At 38.5% G+C, this 22,360-nt stretch overlaps 2 protein-coding genes across 3 annotated transcripts in view; one reads left to right on the top strand and one right to left on the bottom strand.

Annotated features, from left to right (window-relative positions):
• RGL1 (ral guanine nucleotide dissociation stimulator like 1) overlaps positions 1-8,105 on the bottom strand; it is a 297,244-nt gene extending 289,139 nt beyond the window's left edge. For both annotated transcript variants that reach the window (XM_057547488.1, XM_057547498.1), the window contains exon 1: positions 7,710-8,105. The gene's annotated coding sequence lies outside the window, so the exon portion shown is untranslated. The remainder of the gene's footprint in view (positions 1-7,709) is intronic.
• Positions 8,106-8,352: 247 nt separating this feature from the next.
• Positions 8,353-18,799, top strand: ARPC5 (actin related protein 2/3 complex subunit 5). Its single transcript, XM_057547505.1, has 4 exons — positions 8,353-8,714; positions 11,153-11,224; positions 13,796-13,972; positions 17,416-18,799. Exons 1-4 carry the CDS (start codon positions 8,571-8,573, stop codon positions 17,476-17,478), a joined length of 456 nt encoding a protein of 151 aa, XP_057403488.1. The 5' UTR covers positions 8,353-8,570; the 3' UTR covers positions 17,479-18,799.
• The last annotated feature ends 3,561 nt before the right edge of the window (positions 18,800-22,360 follow it).

Raw genomic sequence — 22,360 nt, 5'->3', positions numbered from 1 at the left:
TAGAAACATAGTGTGAAATCTATGATGAATTTGTATTTCAAATGTAAGCCTGGACATCAGCGGTATATAACAAAGGGGGAAATGTTGCCAAAACAATAGGAAAGAAAAGTGTTTTTGACGGTTACATTTTTGTACTGGTTAGATAAGACTGGGGCTAGGAAGAAGAATGTTACTGATAGATCATGAGTCCAGGCCAATAAAGTCAAGCTTTAGACAAGAGACTGTTAAGAGAGCATAAAGATATAGGACCCTAGGCAAGTAGTCTCTATTTCCTCATCTGTAAAACAAGAGATATGAGCTAGCTCATCTTTAAGGTTCCCTTGAGCTCTTTTTGCTCTAAAATGGCACATATCAGAGCAATAGTTCCATGGAGTGAGCTCTTACGGTGCAACGATCAGGTCTTCCTGTTCACCATGCAATGGATTCTTGTTTGTGTCAAGCTGGCCCAGGGATTTAGGGAAGAGTAGAAATTGGAATGCTCCACCTTTCCTGAGCAAACTGGCAATGGTGATAGCAAAGAAGTATAATTGCCACCACACATATGGTAATTCCAATAAGGAAAATACAAGCCGATAAATTAAAGGAGCTAGTGGTGTGCTGATCTAAAAAAGGCAGGGGAGTAGGTCCCAAGAAACTGATGAGAGTCCAGGGGAGGGGAACATTTCCTTGGTGAATCAAACATGGTGCAGGGTTTGGGTCTCACCGTTGTAGGCTCCACCACTTACTTAGTCATTATACAGAAAATGGATTTATAAATCAGGGGCAGACCAGATTAACAAAATTCCCAAGATTTACATATAAAAGCAGAAAGCTGATTGATTTCCAGTGAGACTTACAACTGGATATGAAACCAGATATTCAAGTTGTCCAGCCTATACAGTCTCTCCATGTAGATAAGCTACATGAAAAGCCAAACTATAATAAGAAGGTTGCTCTGTGGATTAGAGGAGTTCATAATGTTATTCTAATGTTTAGTGCTGTCAGACTCTGTTTACCAGGGACAGACATCTGCCACTTGGAATGAAACGATGAGATATGCACAAGGGCACCTGCCCCCTGGACAGTGTTTAGGTGGGCCAAGGCTGTGAGAAAAAACATAAACCTCTATAACCATTTCCTATCATGACTAGTATTGATTTTCTATAGATGTTAATTTTTCATCAAGCTACAATCTAATCCTGGTAGCCTGGGAGCAAATCTTATCTCTTTAAAATGATATTAGATATCTTTTCTTGATTCATAGTGCATGCAATCCAAAAAGTTTAACTCACACAATGGAATGTTATTTATCTTGTTTCCAAGGGTTTTAAGGAAAGCCAAATGGTAACCTATACTAATTAAAAATAATATTATTACTACTTAACATTTAGTGAGAGCTATATGTCAGGCATTTTTCTAAGTACTTAAATTATTAACTCATTTAATCCTCCCAATAATTCTATGAAGTAGTTATTATTATAGTACCTATTTTACAAATAAAGAAAACTTAAGTAATTGCTCAAATAGTAAAGGCTGATCTGAGAGTCAAACCTAGGAGGTCTAGCTCCAGAACCCATGTTCTTAATCACAATGCTTTAATGCCTCTCAAGATAATAATAATGTGGACTCACTATAAAGGCTGGAAAAATCAATATCTTTTTAGTACCAGTCCTGTGGCTTTTCTGTGATCCTGCTCAAACTAGTGTACCAATGGGCATCCTCTAGACTCTGGGAGCTAGGTAGGCTGGGTGGGCTGGGGTGGAGAACTTAAGCAGGTTCTAGACCCCAGAGTTTTGGTACTCTCCCCACCCCCATTCCTTGTTACCCAGGACCTCAAAACAAACATAAGTCCTGAGATTGCCTTACCTTGGATGTCCTTGACTCTCAGGGATATACCAAATCAGAGGCCTTAGGCTTGGGAACATTGCTTTATTACCCTATTTAAATAATTAAGTAGAACTGGTTCCTTAAAAAACAAAAACAAAAAAAAGATCCAGCAATTCCACTTCTGGGTATAAACCCAAAAGAATTGAAAATTGGGTCTCAAAAAATATATATGTACACACATATTCAAAGCAGCAATATTCACATTAGTCAAAAGGTGGAAGTAACCCAATTGTCCACTGATGGATGAATGGGTAAAGTGTGGCATATTCATACAATGTAATATTATTCAGCCTTAAAAAAGAAGGAAATTCTGACACATGCTACAACGTAGATGAATCTTGAGGACATCAAGCTAAGTGAAATAAGCCAGTCACAAAAAGACAAATACTGTATTATTCCACTTATATAGGGTACCTAGAGTCATCAAATTTATCATCTTAGAAAGTAAAATGGTGGTTGCCAGGGGCTGGGGCGAGGGTGGAATGAAGAATTATTGTTTAATGGATACAGAGTCTCAGTATTGCAAGACAAAAAGAGGTCTGGAGATGGATGGTGGTGATGGTTGTACAACAATGGAATGTACTTAATACTACTTAACTGTATACTTTAAAATGGTTAAGATAGTAAATTGTATGTTATGTGTATTTTGCCACAGTTTTTAAAAAATTAAGTGGAATTACTAATTGACACCTACTGATCTCTCCATACACACACACACACACACACACAAAGGTCATCTTTTGTGGCGGACTAAATATTAGGTAACAGGCTCTATGTCTAGTCTCAAAATACTGAGATAAGGTGTGGAAAGCTCACAGGAATATCCGAAAACCAAATATATTTTTAAAAAATCATTATAATAAGTTTTTTAAAGTTCACAATTTATAGTTCATTTCAAGCTATTGTGTGGATTTATTTAGACTCTCGGTACTTAGCTATATCCTTATTTTTAGCAAAAGGTAAGTAGTAGAATTGGGAATTAAGAGACTTACTGAAAGTAGACCTAATTCCCATACGAATCTGCCACTTGCTAGTTGAGCATCATTGGCTGAGTTACACAACCTCCCTGAGCCTTTGTTTCCTCATCCTTAATATGGAAACACTAATTCCTAGGCCCTAGATTAAATAAAATAAGTAAACAGCTTATTTACCAAGTGTCTAAAACACAGTAAACACTCATTAAGTGGTTGTTATTATTCATAAAATGTTAACAGAATAAGGATAGACAGTAGAAAGGGATAGAAAATGTAAGATCTTTCAAATTTTATCAACCCTCTAAGTCTGAGATAGCTACTTTCTATAGGAAGTAAAGATATGTTACTAGAACTTGTGATAATCAGGTTGGGGGGAAGAAGAAAAATATGTTGATTTTAATATTTTGCTTAAATAGTTAATAGTAGCAGTGAGAAAAGCAATATGTCAGTGGTCATGGAAGATATTAAAATAATTGTACAAAATATTTTGTGAAACTTCTTGCCAATAAATTGGCAATCTAGATGAAATGCATGATTTACTAAGAAAAATATAAATTCTAAAATTAACTCGGAGGAAAAAAACCAAACAAGTCAATAACCACAGAATATAAAGATGATCAAAGATCTACCTCTAAAAATCTCAGCAAGCCCAGATAATTTTGTAAGCACATTCTACAACTTTCAAAGAAAAAACAGCATGGTAATTTTCTATTATTCAAACTATTCCAGAGCATAGAAAAAATGGTGAAATCTTCTCAATTCATCTTACAAAGCTAGACTAATCCTAATATCAAAACTGGATAAAGATAGCACAAAGAAATGAAACTGTGGACCAGTCTTATACATATAGATTCTGAAATCGTGTAAACAAAATATAAACTAACCAAATCTAAAAAGTAATAAAATAGTCAAATAGAGTTTATTCTAGAAATGTAGGAATGATTTAGTGCAGAAAAAATATAATTCATCACATTCACAAATTAAAAGATCCAAATCTATAAGATTTCAGCATTAGATCCCCCAAAAAAGCATTTGATACTTTCAGCAGTCATTCCTAAAAATCATAAAGAAATAGGAAATAAAAACTGGTGAAATACCAAAGACATTTCCATTAAAATAGAAACAAAGAAGAGAAGCCTACTATCCAATTTTTCAACACTGTTTTTGAGCATCTAGCTAATGCAACAAGATAAGAAAAATAAATAAATGTAATATAAATATTGGAAAAGATGTAAATTATCATTACCTCAAATACTACGATGTATATTGTGACAATAAATGTAGCCTTAAAACAACAGTTAGCATTAATGAGAGATCCCAGTAATGGGAAATAATAGAGAATAAGTAAATTTTTAAACCCATAGCTTTCCTTTATATTATCATAAACAGGTAAAAAAATTTTTTAAATAGAAAGACTCGCATTCACAATGATGTTTAAAAAACAAGGTGTATTCTTTGATTGAGCACTAAACTTTTTTCCTGAGATAAGAGTACAGATTAAAAATTTGTTTTAATCTTTGAAGAATAAAAGTTCTATCGTAAAATAGTTCACCCTATCTACTCTACCTCAGTGTGTAATCATAAAGTTATGTAAAGCTAAAATTAATCACAAAGAAAAAACCCAAAGATTTGAAGGTTAGTGTTTCAATGCTGAACCAGTTCATTTGGATATTAAGTACAAGCGTTAAACCATAGCATAGTCTATGGATAACATGCTAAAAAACTTTTTATATTGTAATAATTATGTTGCTAGAGAACAGTGGTATTAAATTATCATTACCAGAACTGAAAATTGTTTATTTTATATTTATAATACTTTTGACATGTTTGATTAACATTGGGTTCACTTCCACTTCAAATAATAAAAATAATAGTGCACAGGACTCAATGTTTTGGTTTGTTAATTAATAAATATTGACAAATTTGGGGAAAAGAAGCACATAGTAGGTAAAGTACTTGGTTTAAAATATCTGAAAAGAGAGATCTATTACGGGATAGTTTCATTAAAATCCTTTCTAACTAAAAAGATCCTTCACTCTTTGCATCATCACAGAAAATCAGAAAGAGGTACATACTACCATTGCAGCATTAACCTTGAGAAAATTCAGATTCTGCATACTTTAGTAACCAAACCAGGTTATTTGCACAATAAATAAAATGTATTGAAACCATATGGATCCTTTATTTCAGGGATAAGCACTCATTTGAAAAATTAAAATAGGAAAAATAATACTACTTAAAATGAGTTAAGTGCCATGATCAACATTAAAAATTTTGAATTTGCAAGAAAGTAGAAGAATGTATATTTTCTAATTAAAAGATTATTAAGGACTGGTTTCTTCACACACACACACACACACACACACACACAGAAATTTCCCTAAAGGTTTATATAGAGTTAACTATTAGCTAATGAGGGTAGGGAGATAATTAATGTATCCATTTTAAAAAGCTCTATCTCTAAATATGATTCCAAAATTAACTTGTCAGGTTAATTCATTGGATGGAAAGGTGTTGAGTACCCACTGGGCACTAGGTACTTATCATTGTGAGACATTAAAAAATACTGCATTGGGCTTCCCTGGTGGCGCAGTGGTTGAGAATCTGCCTGCCAATGCAGGGGACATGGGTTCGAGCCCTGGTCTGGGAAGATCCCACATGCCGTGGAGCAACTAGGCCCGTGAGCCACAATTACTGAGCCTGCGCGTCTGGAGCCTGTGCTCCGCAACAAGAGAGGCCGCGATAGTGAGAGGCCCGCGCACCGCGATGAAGAGGGGCCCCCGCTTGCCGCAACTGGAGAAAGCCCTTGCACAGAAACGAAGACCCAACACAGCCATAAATAAATAAACCCAAAAGTTTAAAAAATAAAAATAAAAAAAAAAAGAATTACCTCTTTAAAAAAAAAAAAATACTGCATTGGAAAAGGACATTTTTCACACGATTACATCTCAAATGTAATATGCTTTATGTGGCTAAGAAGTAATTAATTATATTTAATACATTCAACACACAGAGCAAAATTCTGAGCAATCAAAACAATTATACACTTGAACAACTTGATTTTTAAAATTCTACTCACTATTCCCTTAAGTTGATTTCTACTATGGTGCTCTTTCCCAGTTCTAGAAAAGGAGAATAAAGAAATTTCCTAAATAAGCCCTAATACAAAAGAACAGAAATGTAAGAGAAGGGATGTATTAGCTCTTGAATCCTTGTTTCCATTTGTTCTCAAATGTGCTTCTAATGTTCAATTTTCTCTTCAAAGAAAATCTTTATTTAGAAGAACAAAAAGTACAATCATCTTTAGCATTTAAACAACTATATTGTTTAGCTCTTACTAGAGTTAGCAAAAGATTGAAACTGAGAAAAAATATTAAAACAAATCTTTATTCTGTTATATAATGCCATTCACCATAGAAATGATCTGATACTTTGATATACGACTTTTTAAAATAAATATTACCAACAGGTAGAAAATTTTCCTTTGCTGTCTTAAGACAGCCCTTGGGGGAGTTTTTAGCAGTGTTTGCTCGTAACTTGAGTGTTGACTTAAATAAATGTCACTTCTGTCACTTAAATGATATTCTTATAGAAGGGTAATTTAATTGGGAAAAGAAAAATGCCATATTGCTTCTTCCTCCCAAGAAAAAAGGATGCATTCCATTCCTGAAGGGTCTCTAGCTATCAACCTATCTATCTATGTATACATATATACATATTGATATAGATACAGATATATATACACATATGTATGTATATATGTCCAACAAAGGTTTGACTTTGAGATCTCTCTTCCTCTTCTTTCTGATTCATTATTCTCAGTGTGACCCTCAAACTGTACTGTCTATCACATTTATTCATTCATCAATGAATAATTGAGTACCTGAATGTATTGAGTACCTTCTGCATGCTTAGCTTTATGTCAGATGTAAAGGAAGATACAATATATACGTATAACTGAATCACTTTGCTGTACACCAGAAACTAACACAACATTGTAAATCAACTATACTTCAATTTAAAAAAAAAGAAAAGAAATATAAGACAGTCTCTGCCCTCTAGAATCTCTCTCTTCCAGCGGCAAGATAAAACACAATATATCATTAAGTAATTTATAAGACTAGTGCCAAAATCAATGGTACAGATAACATGCAATTTATATTTATGCAGAATTTTAGAGTTTCAAACACTTTCTTGTATTTAATCCTCAGAACAATCTTGTTAAGTACACATTATTAGCCCTACTTTTGCAATGAGAAACCTGACGTTCAGAATTTTAAGTGGTGTACCTCAGTCAATAGATTATGAGTGGAAGGAAGAGTCAAGACACGAGCCAGGGTTTTCTGATTCTAAGCCCAGTTCTCTTTTCAATTACAGCACAAGAAACCAAGGACTGAGGTACTTAGGGCAGCAGCCGGCCTTCTGCTAGAGGTGAAATTAAACTAAACCTGACAAACGTCCAAATTAATTTTATTCTGCAGATATTTGTATTTCAGTGTTACACACGCAATCCAACTACCATTTCCCCAGTTTTAATGCTTTTTACCTGCTCAATAAGAGCTTTGTTCTCATAAATGGAGATGTCAAATACAATAAAAAGCTGGCCTAGCGGGATCGTATAAATCTTAAACCATAAAGATAAATCTTAAAGGTCTGGTTTCAACTAATCCTTACACATTTTGTTTCCCCTCAGCGTCAGAGAGTGAAACTCGCCCCTACCCTTTTCTAGCATTCCTGCTCCAAACAACCACTTATTTTAAGATGTCAATGACTGACCCTACCCCAAATTCCACAGGTTCACCCCAGTCTTGCCACCGGAACCCAGCCCCTACCCAGACACCTCCCCCTCCTTCCCAATGGTTACGATACCTAATTCGAGTTCTGCAGGTGCAGTCGCTATGCCGTTACACAGCACTGACATAAGATATGACCTTTCGACTCCGTCCTTGGGGACCTCCCGCTGGCCGCGCAGCGTGGTTCCAACCCCGAGAAAGGGGCTCCCGGCTCGGGAATGAAGCCACGGGCAGCACACAGTCCGAAGCGATGCCTCTGACAACTAGAACGATGCTGGGCGGCTGGGCGTGCATCACTCCGCCTCATACTCCTGCCAACTGCAGGGGACTTGGTCCGGCAACCAGTCCATCCCACCTCACAGGCAAGTCCGTGCCAGCCGGACCTTACGCAGGACCCCGATGACAGGTCCTGGACGGCGGCGGCTGCAGCAAAGCCAAGGCCACCCGCCCCCAGTGCCCATCGCAGCCAACCTAAGACCCCCTAGACTGGACCGCAGAGAAGCGTTTCTATGGAAACCCCCTAGGGATCACGTGACGCACTAGGAGGACCAATCAATCGCCTCTTACCTCTGCCCGCGGCACCGCTTTCTGCCCTCCCTCCTGCCCCGCCCCCTCCCGCCCCCGCCTCCTTCGCCCCGCCCCGCCCCTTTCTTGCAGGGAGTCCGCACCTGCGCACTGCGTCCAGCGCGCTCCCTGCCTGGCGCGCTCCCCTCGGTGGAGAGCGGAGGCGGCGTAGGAGGCTCAAGAAGAGCGTGAGCCTGAGGAGGAAGGAGCTCGGCCAGCGCGCAGGCCCAGAACCACCCGAGCCGCGGCTGCCGGCGACGCCTCTGAGCGGAAGAGGGAAGTGAAGGCGCCAGTCTGCGGGTTCCAGCTGGGCTGGGCTTGCTAAGGTAGAGGCAGCACCGAGAGGAGGCCTTGGCCACCGATCCGGATCGGGATGTCGAAGAACACGGTGTCGTCGGCCCGGTTCCGGAAGGTGGACGTGGATGAGTATGACGAGAACAAGTTCGTGGACGAGGAAGACGGGGGCGACGGGCAGGCCGGGCCCGACGAGGGCGAGGTGGACTCCTGCCTGCGGCAATATCCTTCTGTTCGCCGGCCTCCCCACCCCACCCGACCCAGCCCCTCTTCCGGGCCCCCGCTGCGGGCAGGGTGTGAGGGCGGCGGGCCCCGGCCGGGGACCGGGTTCGGAGCTGCCCCCAGCACCCCCGTCTCTTTGGGTCCCCGGTTCTGAGAGGGCAGGGGGCTCTCCCATTTCTACCGAGTCGCCCCGAGACCCCAGGGTCCCGCCCTCGGAAAGTTGCCCTTCCCGGCGCGCCGTCCACGCCCCCGATTCCTCAGGTTGCTCCCGGAGTTCTCGCCTCCCGGGAACCCGCGGTGCCGGCCGCGCCCTCGCGGCGCTGGTGCTGGTCAGTCGGGCTGTTGCGGGGCGCTGAAGTTGTCCCCCCAGAACCGTATTTACCGGAGTCCCATTAGCACCCATGTCTGATTGGGAGGAACGGGCATCTTTCTTCAGTGATGTTCTTTTAATTGTGATGGTAGGTCTGTTTTGGCCCCGTTAGGATAGTTTACTTCATGCCGGGAGAGATGGGGTGGTTTGCAGAATTGGGGCCCCTCTGTCCGTGGCCTTTTTTTTTTTTTCATAAGAGAAAGGGATTTGGCAAAATATAGATTGCACAGAATTTGTTAACCGGGGGAAAGGGAGTGAGTACAAAACCACCAAAACTGCCCAGAAGGAAGCTGGGAGCCTTTCACCTGCTAAGCAAAGGACAATAGAAAGAAAACAAGGAATGCATGTAGAGAATACCTGGAAATATTTGAAATAAACCCCAGTGAGTAAAATAGAAGGCGAATCATTTGTACAAAACAGAATCATTTTGTACTCGTTTCCATTTAGTTAAAATGTGGCTGGACTCGTTTCCATTTAGTTAAAATGTGGCTGTCAGTTCCTGATTGTTGTTTTTGCATATTTAAATATTCATTACTTCGAGGACGCATTTGCATCAGATCTCTTTTAGTAAAATGTAAATGTTGCAATAACCAAAGCTGTAGTTTTAGAGATTCTCAATTACGGAATTCACTCATTTCTAATTATTCTTGGGTGTATTCATAAGGTTAGGAAGCCTTGTTAGACTCTTTCCTCATCAGTGTCCTATTAAATTAAATGGGAAATGTATGAGTGAAAATATTTGGTAGCAGCCATAGCTGGTCTTAGAGGTACCTAAAATACAGCATTAGACATTTATCAACATACAGATGTTTCTTTGATTTCCATGACTTTCCCAATCAGCTGTTGCTGTTTTGCATTATTTAAATACTTAAGTGTTTGAGGTCTTATAAATGAGCCAATCTGCAAAAGGCATGCTTCTCTAGAAGTCCATTAAGCCTTGAAAATAACAGCCTACCACCAACCATAGTTTTTTTTGGTCAGACCTTTTTCTTCAGAACATAAGTGGTGAAGATTATTCTGTGTAAAAACATTCTTGGTGATACATAAATGATGTTTTGTGAGACTAACTTATTTTAGGTGACATGGGATGACTCTTAAATGGTACTGCTGTGTCCATATAGTGAATCTGCTTTTTAATCAATTCATCTTAAAATATAAAGATATTGTCTCTTCTGCTCTTGTTACAAGAAGAGACAAGCCCTGTTCAGGCACTACAGATGGAGGAACAAGTGAACTCTGTGTGGTTTTCCTTTTAGGGGAATGCCTGTACGTTCTGACAGTCTGATTGGCCTTCTGTTTCTCATACTTGCTAACTCACTGGTGCTTTCAAAGTGAGACTGAATTTGATAGGTGTGGCCTAAGACAGTTTGAATGACCTTTATGAAATATGAGAGAAAATATCATATCATATATATCATATCTATAGTCAAGAAAAATTAAGCTGCCACCTATATCATATCTATAGTCAAGAAAAATTAAGCTGCCACCTAAAGGTCATTGAATTATTATATCTTCTATAATGCCTCTTTTCATCAATATTGAGAGATTGCTAATGTATATCATTCAGATTGCTAGAGTAATCTGCTAGCACTTTCTACCAGCATTTCAGTTAATACAGAATATAATTCTAGTTAAAGTTTGGTCTTTATTTTTCCAATTAGAATCACATAAAAAGATGTATTTTGGTTGAGGATAGGCTATTTCATTTTGGTGCCTAATAATTCTGATATATATTTTAGAATTTTAAAAAATATCACTCTGGATAATGTTTGCATATGTGTCTTACTGGAAAATGAAAGGTTATCAAGGTGTTCAATTACTAATTAGAACCAAGCATGAAACAGTTTTTGCTTTATTTTTTTTAAATTTAGTGTTCTTTTGTTTTCAGTATTTTACCTATGATGGACATCCTTGAAACCAACATGTTGCATTTTCCAGTACTGAACATAGCAGTCATACTAATTTTTCTTTCTATGCATAATGTCAACTCTTAAGAACCAGTGGTTCCTGGGAGTTACAGCGCTTTCCTGAAGGCTGCCCTTTTTGCTATCCCCTTAACCTCCATCACAGGAAACATGACAGCTGCCCTACAGGCTGCTCTGAAAAACCCCCCTATCAACACCAAGAGCCAGGCAGTGAAGGTGAGTCACAGACAACACGCGATCCCTGCTGATATCTTAGCATTCTTACCAAAATCCTCTGAAGTGTCACACAATCAACAAATATTTTAACTATTTACTATCTTTGACATAGAAGAGCTTACAATGTAGTGTGATAGGTAGAAAATTTATATATGAAAAAAATAGCACTCTAACATTGAGTTGTGATAATCCTGCATGGTAGACACACTAAGTTCAAACATTGGAGAGATCTGTGTGTTTTTAGAGGAGGCCACTCAGGTTGAATTTGAGCAAAGGCTTGAAGAATAAAACTTGCACAAAATAAACAGTTTCGGGCTTCCCTGGTGGCGCAGTGGTTGAGAATCTGCCTGCTAATGCAGGGCACACGGGTTCGAGCCCTGGTCTGGGAGGATCCCGCGTGCCGCGGAGCGACTGGGCCCGTGAGCCACAATTGCTGAGCCTGCGCGTCTGGAGCCTGTGCTCCGCAACAAGAGAGGCCGCGATAGTGAGAGGCCCGCGCACCGCGATGAAGAGTGGCCCCCGCTTGCCACAACTAGAGAAAGCCCTCGCACAGAAACGAAGACCCAACACAGCCATAAATAAATAAATAAAAATAATTTTTAAAAAATGCATACTATAAAAAAAATAAATAAATAAAATAAACAGTTTCTACTTGCTTTTTAAGGATTTTTTTTAAATTCTACCATTTTCATAGAATTAAATTCTAATATTTAATTCTGTTAAATATTATAGAAAACTCAGAAATGTGGGGGAATAAAAAAGTAATCATCCATAATCCCACCGCTGACCCATAGATAATGATTATTTTTTGGTTTTGCTATATGCTTATAGAGTTTTTCTATGAGTGTTTTTTTTTAATGAAAATGGAATTTTATAACCTGCTTTTTCAACTTTATAGCAGCATACATGAACATCTTTACTTGGCAATAAGTTTGTTTCTGCAATATCTTTTTTAATGGCTGCATATAGATAATGCTGCAGTTTAGTTATATATAATCTTTTGTCATATATTTAGATGATTGACCTTTTTTTCTGTCATAAACAGTACTGAAATGAACAATTTTTGGTAAATTCTTAATTGTTTCCTTTGAATAAATTTCTAGAAGTGAATGGCTGGATTTTAGACTGCACATTTTTTTAAGGCTTTGGTGCATATGGTATTGCCAAATTGCCCTTCAGAAAAGTTGTATAATTATATTCCCTGTAGCAGTCTTTCAGTAATTCTTAAGAACCTATTTACTTATTTATTGTTTAAAATGAAGCCCAGAGCCTTGACCCCACTGTCCATAGCTATTCATACATGCTAGGAGCCCCAAGAATCTCCTTAGTTGAATACTAGTAAGTAATAACTAAGGTAAATGCATAATAATTATCTAGGCCACATAATCTGTTATGAGGGGAAATACTTCTTTGGTTTTTAAAAGTGAATAATGTCATTGAAATTTCAGTCTTACCACCTTCTGCTTTTATATGGGTGGTTTTTTATCATAGCTTTGGATGGGAGGTTATAGCTCTGGGTGCAAGGATATTTTTCTAAATAGGGTAATTTCATAGTCTTTAAACTGAAGATAACAACAAGTGGTAGAAACATACTGTAAAATCTGACCAGTTGGAATGCTGAAGGTATCACTTTGTGTTGAATAGAAAGAGAAACGTTGAAAGGGGAAATGAAGTGTTCCCTGTGCTTGGCTTGAAGGGTAAAACAATAACTTTGCTGTTGGAGCAGCTTTTTATCAAAGAAAAAAGATCATTATGAATGAAGATCACTATATCATATCTATAGTCAAGTGACTATAGATATGAAACAAAATAAGTTTTAAAAACTTAAATTTTTGTTTATTAATAACTTATTTCTGAAGGATGGTTGATGGTAGAACTGCAATTTAGTTTCCTCTTTTTTTTGTTTTGTATTTTTTTTTTAAGATCAAGAAGTGAAATGTATTAATATAATAAATTGATAACTTATCACATCTGTCTGTAAGCAAATCCTTTCGGCTCTACCCTCAAATATATCAAGAATCTGTCCACTTCTGACCACCTCCGCTGCTACCATGCTAGCCAAAACCGGCCTGTCTTATTGCAGTAACTTCCAAACTGGTCTCCCTGCTTCTGCGTCTGCCTTGTCTCCTGCTCTCCCCGCCCTCCTCCAACCCCACCGCCCCCGGCTTATTCTCAACATGGCAGCCAACTGGTCCTGTTAAAGTGTAAGTCAGATTATATCCCTGTTCCTCTCAGAACCTCCCAGCATCTTCTCACCTCTCTGACAGGAAGCCGAAGCCCTCACCAGGGCCTGCAGGGCTTACGCGCTCTGTCTTCCCACTACCTATCTGGCTTCCTGTCTTCCACTCTGCTCCAGCCGCGTTGGGTCTTCTTGCTATTCCTTGAACGCACTGAACACACACTAACAGCAGTTATCCTTTTCTGTGTCCGAAATACTTTCCTCAAGTACGCCACAAGTTTCCTCTTTCCTTCAGGTCTTTACTCAAATGTCACATTCTCAGGGTGGCCTTTCTAAAACTGTAACCCCACACACAAAAATGAGTCTAAATGATGTTACTTATTTACCCCCAGGATCGAGCAGGCAGCATTGTCTTGAAGGTGCTCATCTCTTTTAAAGCTAATGATATTGAAAAGGCAGTTCAATCCCTGGACAAGAATGGTGTGGATCTCCTAATGAAGTATATTTATAAAGGCTTTGAAAGCCCCTCTGACAATAGCAGTGCTATGTTATTGCAGTGGCATGAAAAGGTAAGTTATGAATTATACACTTATATGACTGATTCCTTTGTAATGCAGAATAACAATGACAACCTCTCACCTAAATAACTATTTTGACTTTTTGGTTATACATCTTTGCTATTACAAATAAATGCATGAAAATGAAAGTTCAGATTTATGCTTACTAGCCTTGGTCTTAAGAGATGCTGACATGCAACACTTCAGTTTATTCAGTAATGATTATTGTTTATTAAACACAATCTTGAACTTCAAACTAAATCAAAACTTTGAGAAGAAAATAAGTAATAAAATCACAAATTCTTTAACAATGGCCAAAAGGTGGAAACAACCCAAGTGCCCATCAACAGATGAACAGATAAACAAAATGTGACACATACATACAATGGAATATTATTTGACCAAAAAAAAGGAAGTTCTGATACATGTTACAGCATGAATGAACCATGAAAACATTATGCAAAGTGAAATATGCCAGACACAAAAGGACAAATGTTGTGTGATTCCACTTGTATGAAACATCTAGAACAGACAAATTCATAGAGACCAGAAGTAGATTAGAGATTACCAGGGGCTGGGGAGAAGGGAGAATAGAGAGTTATTGCTTAATGGGTACAGAGTTTCTATTTGGAGAGCTGAAAAAGTATTGTAAATAGATAGCGGTGATGGCTGTACAATATTTTGAATGTAATTAATGCCACTGAATTTTACATTTAAAGATGGCTAATGTGGCAAGTTTTATGTTATATTTTACCACAGTTTAAAAAAATGGAATCGGAGGTGGGATCAAGAATTCTTACTCTTTTTTTCTCTCTTTTCATGCATTTTGTTTTGCAATGTAAGCAGATGCTGGTATACTATCCGCCCCCCGCCCCCCCTAAAAAAAATGGCTAAGGGGAATTTTTAGCTTCAGGTAAACAGTTGGTAAGGTAATCTTTAATACCCAACTCTTATATTATATTGGTATAGATATAAGCAGTGTAACATTCAAATAGAACCAACCACAGGTAAGGTGTATACTCGCTAACACCTTACAGTTACCAAAACTCAGTTTTTCAGAAGCTATTATCTGGGTATCTGAGTAAAAACACACATGTAAGGTATGAGTAGGTAGCAAAACTTACTGTTTTACCTGGATCAAGTCACTTTATTCCTCATACACTGTCAAATATAAAGAGCTAACATTTATGGATAGGATCATCATGCCTCCCAGTTTTCCCAAGACAGCCCCAGTTTATGCCTGTTGTCCCAACATAATTACGAATAGTTCCCTTTTTCCCTACAGTGTATCAATTTGGAGAATAATTGATGTAGTCATCCTATTCACGGAATACTTTTCACCAGCCGTTGTACTTTTAGTTTATGTTTCATGTGATCCTTACAACAGCCCTATGATATATATAAATATCTTTATCATCCTCAATTTACAGATGAAGAGCCAGCATTAAAACCTATCAGCCTAGGTACAGTATAGTTTCAGGATCATAGCAAACATTGACTGAGTAGTTACTGTATTCCAGGTACTTTATAAATATTAACTCATTTAATCTTCATAAAAATGCTAGGACAGAATGCTTGCTATTCCCCTTTTGTAGACTGGAAAACTGAGGCATGTGTTAAGTCTTCATTTCTTCCTAACAGTCAGCAGTTTTTGTCAGTCTTACCTCCTACATACTTCTCAGATCATCCACTCAACCATCTCTAACATTTTGTTGCTATAGTTTCCTAAACTGGTCTCTTGGCTACCAGTTTTGCCTCCCTCAAATCTGTTCTCCACCCAGTCGCCAGAATGCTGTCTCTAACTTCCAAATCTACCCTTGTGAATCACCTGCAGAATCAAGTCCAAGTTCCCAGGTCGAGCCTCATCTTCCATGTTGTTCTTCCCCTTATGCTTCAGCAGTAAACATAATAATGTGTTTTCCCTAAACACACCATAATGTTTCACACCTCTATACCTTTGCTCATGATTTTCTCTCTGCCCCAGTGCCTCTTTACCCTTTATGTCAGTCTGTCACCTACTTATCCATTTAATGTATCGTTTTCTCCAGGAAGCCTTCCCTCACCATTTCACATTCCTCTATGCCCTCAGGTTGGGTATATGCCCCTCCTTGTGCTTTTATAGCACCCAAAGCATAGCTCTGTCATTTCATGTATTATATTATATTTAAATGATCTGTTTATATGTCTGTCTCTTCTCAGTAGACTCGAATGCTGTATTTGTTCACTTTTGTACCCCCAGCATGTAGCACAGTACCCAGTACACAAAGGTATTCAGTAAGTGTTTCCGACCACAAGTAAACCAGAGCTTCAAATTCCTAATTCTTAGTCATGACTTCCAATTTTCCAAGGCAAAGTCAAAGCTCCTAAGTTCTTAGCTATTAAATAGTATTTTCTTAGCTTGCGAAAAGAAAAATCTGACAAACTGACTAGTCTAAATGGAGCTTAAAACGGTTGATCCCAGTTTGAATTTCTTCCTGACACTGCTGAGAGCAGAACGAATGTCCTAAATTTATATTTGAGCACCTGTTTGCAGCAAAAACATCATGCTGCAGATCTTTAAGAACATATTATTATTTGAAAACAACACACTAGAATGTAAACTAGGATCTCACTAGAATGTAAGCACCTGAGGGCAGGGACTCTGAAGGTTTGTTTTTTTTTTTAATTACTGTATCCCCAATGCTAAGAACAGTGCCTGGCCCATAATAGGTGCTCAAGAAATACTTGAGAAAATTAGTGAATCCAAAATCAATTGCTGCACACATTCCCTTTAAGAAAAATGTTTTTGGAAGCAACCTAAGTGTCCATTGACAGATGAATGGATAAAGAGGATGTGGCACATGTATATAATGGAATATGACTCAGCCATAAAAAGAAAAGAAATGGAGGTATTTGTAGTGAGGTGGATGGACCTAGAGACTGTCATTCAGAGTGAAGTAAGTCAGAAAGAGATAAACAAATACCGTATGCTAACACATATATATGGAATCTAAAAAAAAAAAAGAAAAGAAAATGGTCAGAAGAACCTAGGGGCAAGATGGGAATAAAGATGCAGACCTACTAGAGAATGGACTTGAGGATACTGGGAGGGGGAAGGGTAAGCTGGGACAAAGCGAGAGAGTGGCATGGACATATATACACTACCAAACGTCAAATAGATAGCTAGTGGGAAGCAGCCGCATAGCACAGGGAGATCAGCTCGGTGCTTGGTGACCACCTAGTGGAGTGGGATAGGGAGGGTGAGAGGGAGACGCAAGAGGGAGGGGACATGGGGATGTATGTATACATATAGCTGACTCACTTTGTTATACAGCAGAAACTAACACACCACTGTAAAGCAATTATACTCCAATAAAGATGTTAAAAAAATAAAAGAAAAAAGAACAATGTTTTGCTTGTTGTGAGAATTGAGCCTTTATGATTCTGCCAACATTGACACTTTGGTTTGTGTTTAGGCACTTGCTGCTGGAGGAGTGGGGTCCATTGTTCGAGTCTTGACTGCAAGGAAAACCGTGTAGTTCGGAGGGAACTGGATATCTCCCATGGGGTGGGAGTTGCTGGTACAAAGACCAAAACAACCAAATGCCACCGCTGCCCTTTGGGTAGCATCTGTTTCTCTCAGCTTTGCCTTGTTTCCTTTTCATATCTATAAAGAAGAAAATTACATATCAGTTTTTCTTTAATGAAATTGGGATAAAATAGAAGAAATGTTTCAACAGGAATGTCTCATTTTCTCAAAATGATTTCAGTGATGTGTATACCAGTCTGTACATAGCGTAATTTACATTCAAGTTTAATTGTGCAATTGTTAACCCCTGTTGGCTGGTGTGGGGGGTTTTTATGTTGTTTGGTTTTTGGGAGCGGTTTTTTGGTTTTGTTTTTGACTAATAGTGAGAAATTTAATCAGAATTTGAGGCCGATTTCCTAACTCATTGCTAGCCAGGAAATGATCTTTATAAAAAATTTTTGAGAGACTGGCAGCTATTAACTTTGCAAAACTGGACTGTACTTCCCTTATTTAAACGAAATGTGTTCCTGGAACAAGTGGCAGCTGAACACCACAACCGAGTTCCAACTCTGTTTCTGCTTGCCTCCGGATTATGTGAGTTTAAGTACACTTCTCCCTCTCAGCATCCAGTAATCGTGGCCTCTTGATTTCTTTGTGGTCACCCAGGGTACAGAGCAAGGAATCTTGCTCTACACAAATGTATCTGTAAAACGCCAGACCCTGTTTGGCATGAGCATAAAACTTTTTTTTCTAATGATATGGCCCTATATGGGGAAACTACTCCAAATCAGGAAGGATGTGGAAACTATGATGTAGTTGAAACTCTGGGCAGCCTCTGAATGAAATGCTATTTTCTTTAGAATTATAGTAGCTGCCTTCGACATTATGAGATATATAACTAGTATTTAATATGTCCTATAAATGTCTTCAGTGTTTTTCAGGGTAATTATTGGGATCTCAAAAGATTTGGTTAGGATCCAAACACATACACATTCTGTATTTTAGCTCAGTGTTTTTTAAAAAAAAGAAAATGCCACACATCAAAAAGTGTTCACTTTGTTGGACAAACCAAATCGGTTCTCAAAAAATGACCGGTGCTTATGAAAAAGTAATTATTCAGTAGCTCTAAAACAAATCACCTGAATGCTTATGACCATGAGGGAAATCAGACTGTATCTCGTATTTACATTAGACACCAGTGTCATAATCACTGACTTGTGTGAAAACTGGTGCAGAAATTCTGTAAACTCTTGGCTGTTTTTGATACCTGCTTTTTGTTCTGTTTTGTAAAAATGATAAACTTCAGAAAATAAAATGTCAGTGTTGAATAATTTATTTTTCTCTTACTTTAATACTTATGAATGCATAGTTAATGAAGAGGAAAGAGTTCCTGTTTTACCACCAGGTTATTATACTCTTTGACAAGAACTAATTTTGCGTAGAAGGTTTATGAAACTACTTTATTCAAATATAAGGTAGTAGAGAAGAGGAGAGAGTCATTAATAAATATTAATAATGAAGCCTCTGCAGTGATTCCGTAGCCCTCTGGACGTCCGCTGAACACCTGTAGTGTCACTGCTCAGAGACCTAGACGAGATTGTGCAGATTAGTCCAGCAGCTGCAGTCGTTTATTCCCAGCTTCTGAACTTTCTTACACCTCACATCTACTGTCCTTACCTACTCAAGGCAACCTCTGTTTGCCTTCCCACTGCACCTGGCTAGATTCCCACTTTAAAGCTTTAGAAACTTGCAGGCAATTCAGAGGGTTATGAGTAAGAAAAGCTAAGCTATAGCTATTAGAGGTGGTCAAATAGGTATAACATAACCACATACAAACTTTAAAATGAAAACAGAAGTGATATTGCAGTACTTTTTCATAAAATCCTTCTTAACATCACTTTCATGACTATAGTGTTGGGGAAAATTCCGGAGTTCCATATTTTATAGTCACAAGAATGGGTGTATTCGAAATTTGCCAACAGCTTTACTCAACGGAGATAGTTAAAATATGTAACAGAACAGCACAGGGGCTGAGTCAGAACAGACACCAGCTGGAAACAAGTGGTTCAACTGATGCATCTCCGCTAAATGTCAGCCCAGGTGATACTGTGACACAGCACCGCCGTGGTGGAAAGAGGGGGTCTAGTCAGCATGAATTGTGGAAAAAAGATGTAAATGCTAAGGGACACTCTGGGCACCCATTCCCTTCTACTTGAATCTCAGTGCTTTGTTTTTAACTATTTCTGTGTGTTTTGTTTTTGCCACTTTTAAAGGGGAAAAAATGGCACACGTACCCTTTGTTGGTCATTCAATAAGAGTACCTTTTAGGTAACTTATCGAATGTCATACTTGATACTAGGTATGATGATGTGTTACAGAATTCCATCAACACACAGGTGAAATTCATCTGTAGATGGGACAAATTAACTGAATATTTTTTAAGCATGAACTGTGTTCCCCAGGATCACAAAGGACATAGTGGAAAAGTAATGTTGATCTTACAAGTTGCTTTCAGCCTAATTGCGAAGTAATTAGTATTTGTAAGTGCAGTTAATCAGTGTTGAGGCAGTAGCGAGATCAGGGTAGACTGGAATAAAGTGAGACAGATCACTCAGAACTAGGTCGTGCACAGGCAGAAGGGGCAGGTCCAACTGAAATGGACGGAGTTGAAAGAAGAGAAGGTCGAAGTAGGTTTAATTGTCACTGTCCTTATGGTTTTAATGTTTTTAACAGAGTTATAGACAGTGACATTTATTAAGAGGATTAGGTTGTGGTAAAGTATCTCCATGGGGCATTCAAGAAAGTCATGAGCTTTCTGAAAAAAATTTTTAGCTGAAATAGACATTGATGGTCACTGAGTCTCACCCCTTTTACAGTAGTAAAAGAATGGGAAATTCAAATTTTATAAGAAAGAAAGTAATAAAGAGCTTCACTTATAAAAAAGGGATATGAATAATTTTATCCTTTAAGTATTTTTGATCATTTCTTAAAACATCAGTTATGTTTAGTGTTCATTTAAAAGTAGTCTGAAACATTGAAACAATATCGGGAGTCCTGCATAGGTCCATGTGGCCCAGAGTTACCCAAGCTTATGAAATGTATGAAATATAACACAAATAGCAGGAAACCAAAGGCATAGTACCCCCAGCGTGTGGTAGTAATAATGGCTTTTAATTTCCGAAGCAAGATTCTGAGTGAGAGTAGTCTACTAAAACACAAAAGCCGCCCTTTATTGAGTACTTAACTATGTGTCAGTCCCATCATACTTTATCTTCAGAACTGAAGCTTAGAGAATATATATAAGACACACAGTTTGCAGGAAATGAATTCCAACTCACATCTGCCTGACTCCAAGGTTGTACCACACTTGTTTCTCAACTCTGGTGCTTGGGGAATACAGGTGTTTCCAGGACAGATGAGCATTGGGCTTTCTCTAGGAATCTAATCTTGATGCTTGGGCGTTACTCTTGAGAGGTAAAATCCACTCCGGAGCCCTTAAACGAAGCAAAAGTTGACAAGCAGATAAGTCAAAAGAAAGATTTTGAGAAGTGCTGCTACGCTAGAGGCATACTCAGCACACAAAGCGTAGTGTTGCTATTTTTATATCATGAGTGTTACTTGGCTTTTGATGATTTCTAAAGCGTGAGGTAGAGGCCAATTCCCAAAACATACATAACTCCACTAGAAAAAAGTGACTGAGGGTTGGGTTTCTCAAAGCACTCTCTTGTGTTTTCTCTTGTGTCTTGCACTTTACCCAGTATTTTTAATAGGTTCCTCTTTTCCATGTTTTCATAGATGATGTCTTTTAACTAACGAAGTTCTGTTTTCATTAGTTTTGTCATAAAATTCCATTTGGCAAGAACCAGAGCTGCAATCTCTCATTTCATTAGCCAAGTTAAAGAGTTTATTGGTCATAAACTAAAAATTATTTGCTTAACTGATCCTAAGAATCACCTTGGCCACCTTCGATGTAATTGCCTGGTGTTGCATTTTGGAGGTACCCCAAAGTGGAAGCTTATTTCTGTCCACGCTTCTGGAGTGCCCTCACATTCCAGTTTCAAAGCCAGTTGAAGAGTAGTTTTGAGGGGAAATCCTGGGAAATGGGAAATTCCTGAGATAACTCTGGGCGTGAGGAAATCAGGATCAAAATCACAAGACTGCATGGATAAGGAACCAACCCACCATTCACCAGGCACCAACCCAACGGCAGATATTTGACTGTGTTCCTCAAGCGTGGCGCCGTCACATGTCGGCCAGCCTTGGGTTGGGTTTGGATAAATTCTAACCTGCTGTTGTCCTCCTCCACCCTTCCCACTTCTTGTTTTCACTTGCCTTGTATCCTTTCCTTTCCCTGATTCTTTTCTTCTCTATTTTATTTTTCTCTTTCTTCAGCCCCTGCATCTACTGCCTTCCTTCCCTCTCTTTCCTCTCTCTACCCTCCTGCCTCATTTTTCCACTTAGTTTTATCTTACGCTCATGCTCAGGCACTCAGAATCATTTCTACTAATTAAATATGTGGTTCTCAGGCAGATTAAGTAACGCCCTCCCACAATTCCCCAAATGACTCAAAATATTTGAATTGCTTATTTCTAAACTGCAAAAATGCTGATTTTTATTTCCATAGATTGCTTTGGCCAGGAATTGAGCAAATAACCCGAAATCTAGGACCAATTTTTAAATACGTTATTTTCCCTTTCGATTTACGAATAACTTCACCTTATAGACAAAAAGAGTACAAAAGAGCACCAAAGTGATTGGGAATGGGAAGGTAAGCCCAATTAAAAAACAAATTAAATGAGCTCAGAACACTTTAGAAACGAGTGCTCTAAAAGAAGCCTTCTTTTGTCTGTATTCCTGCCTTGGATTTTTGCCCCCCTGCCTCTCCACGTCAG

Source organism: Balaenoptera acutorostrata, chromosome 1 (assembly GCF_949987535.1).
Source record: "Balaenoptera acutorostrata chromosome 1, mBalAcu1.1, whole genome shotgun sequence".
NCBI lineage: Eukaryota > Metazoa > Chordata > Mammalia > Artiodactyla > Balaenopteridae > Balaenoptera > Balaenoptera acutorostrata.
Note: the sequence above shows the minus strand (reverse complement) of the source record. Positions and strands in the feature narration are given on the sequence as shown.

Coding starts and splice junctions, on each gene's coding strand:
- ARPC5 (XM_057547505.1), top strand. CDS start 8,571: ATGTCGAAGAACACGGTGTCGTCGGCCCGGTTCCGGAAGGTGGACGTG. Junction 8,715..11,152: donor TGGACTCCTGCCTGCGGCAA/TATCCTTCTGTT, acceptor ACCTCCATCACA/GGAAACATGACAGCTGCCCT. Junction 11,225..13,795: donor CCAAGAGCCAGGCAGTGAAG/GTGAGTCACAGA, acceptor ATTTACCCCCAG/GATCGAGCAGGCAGCATTGT.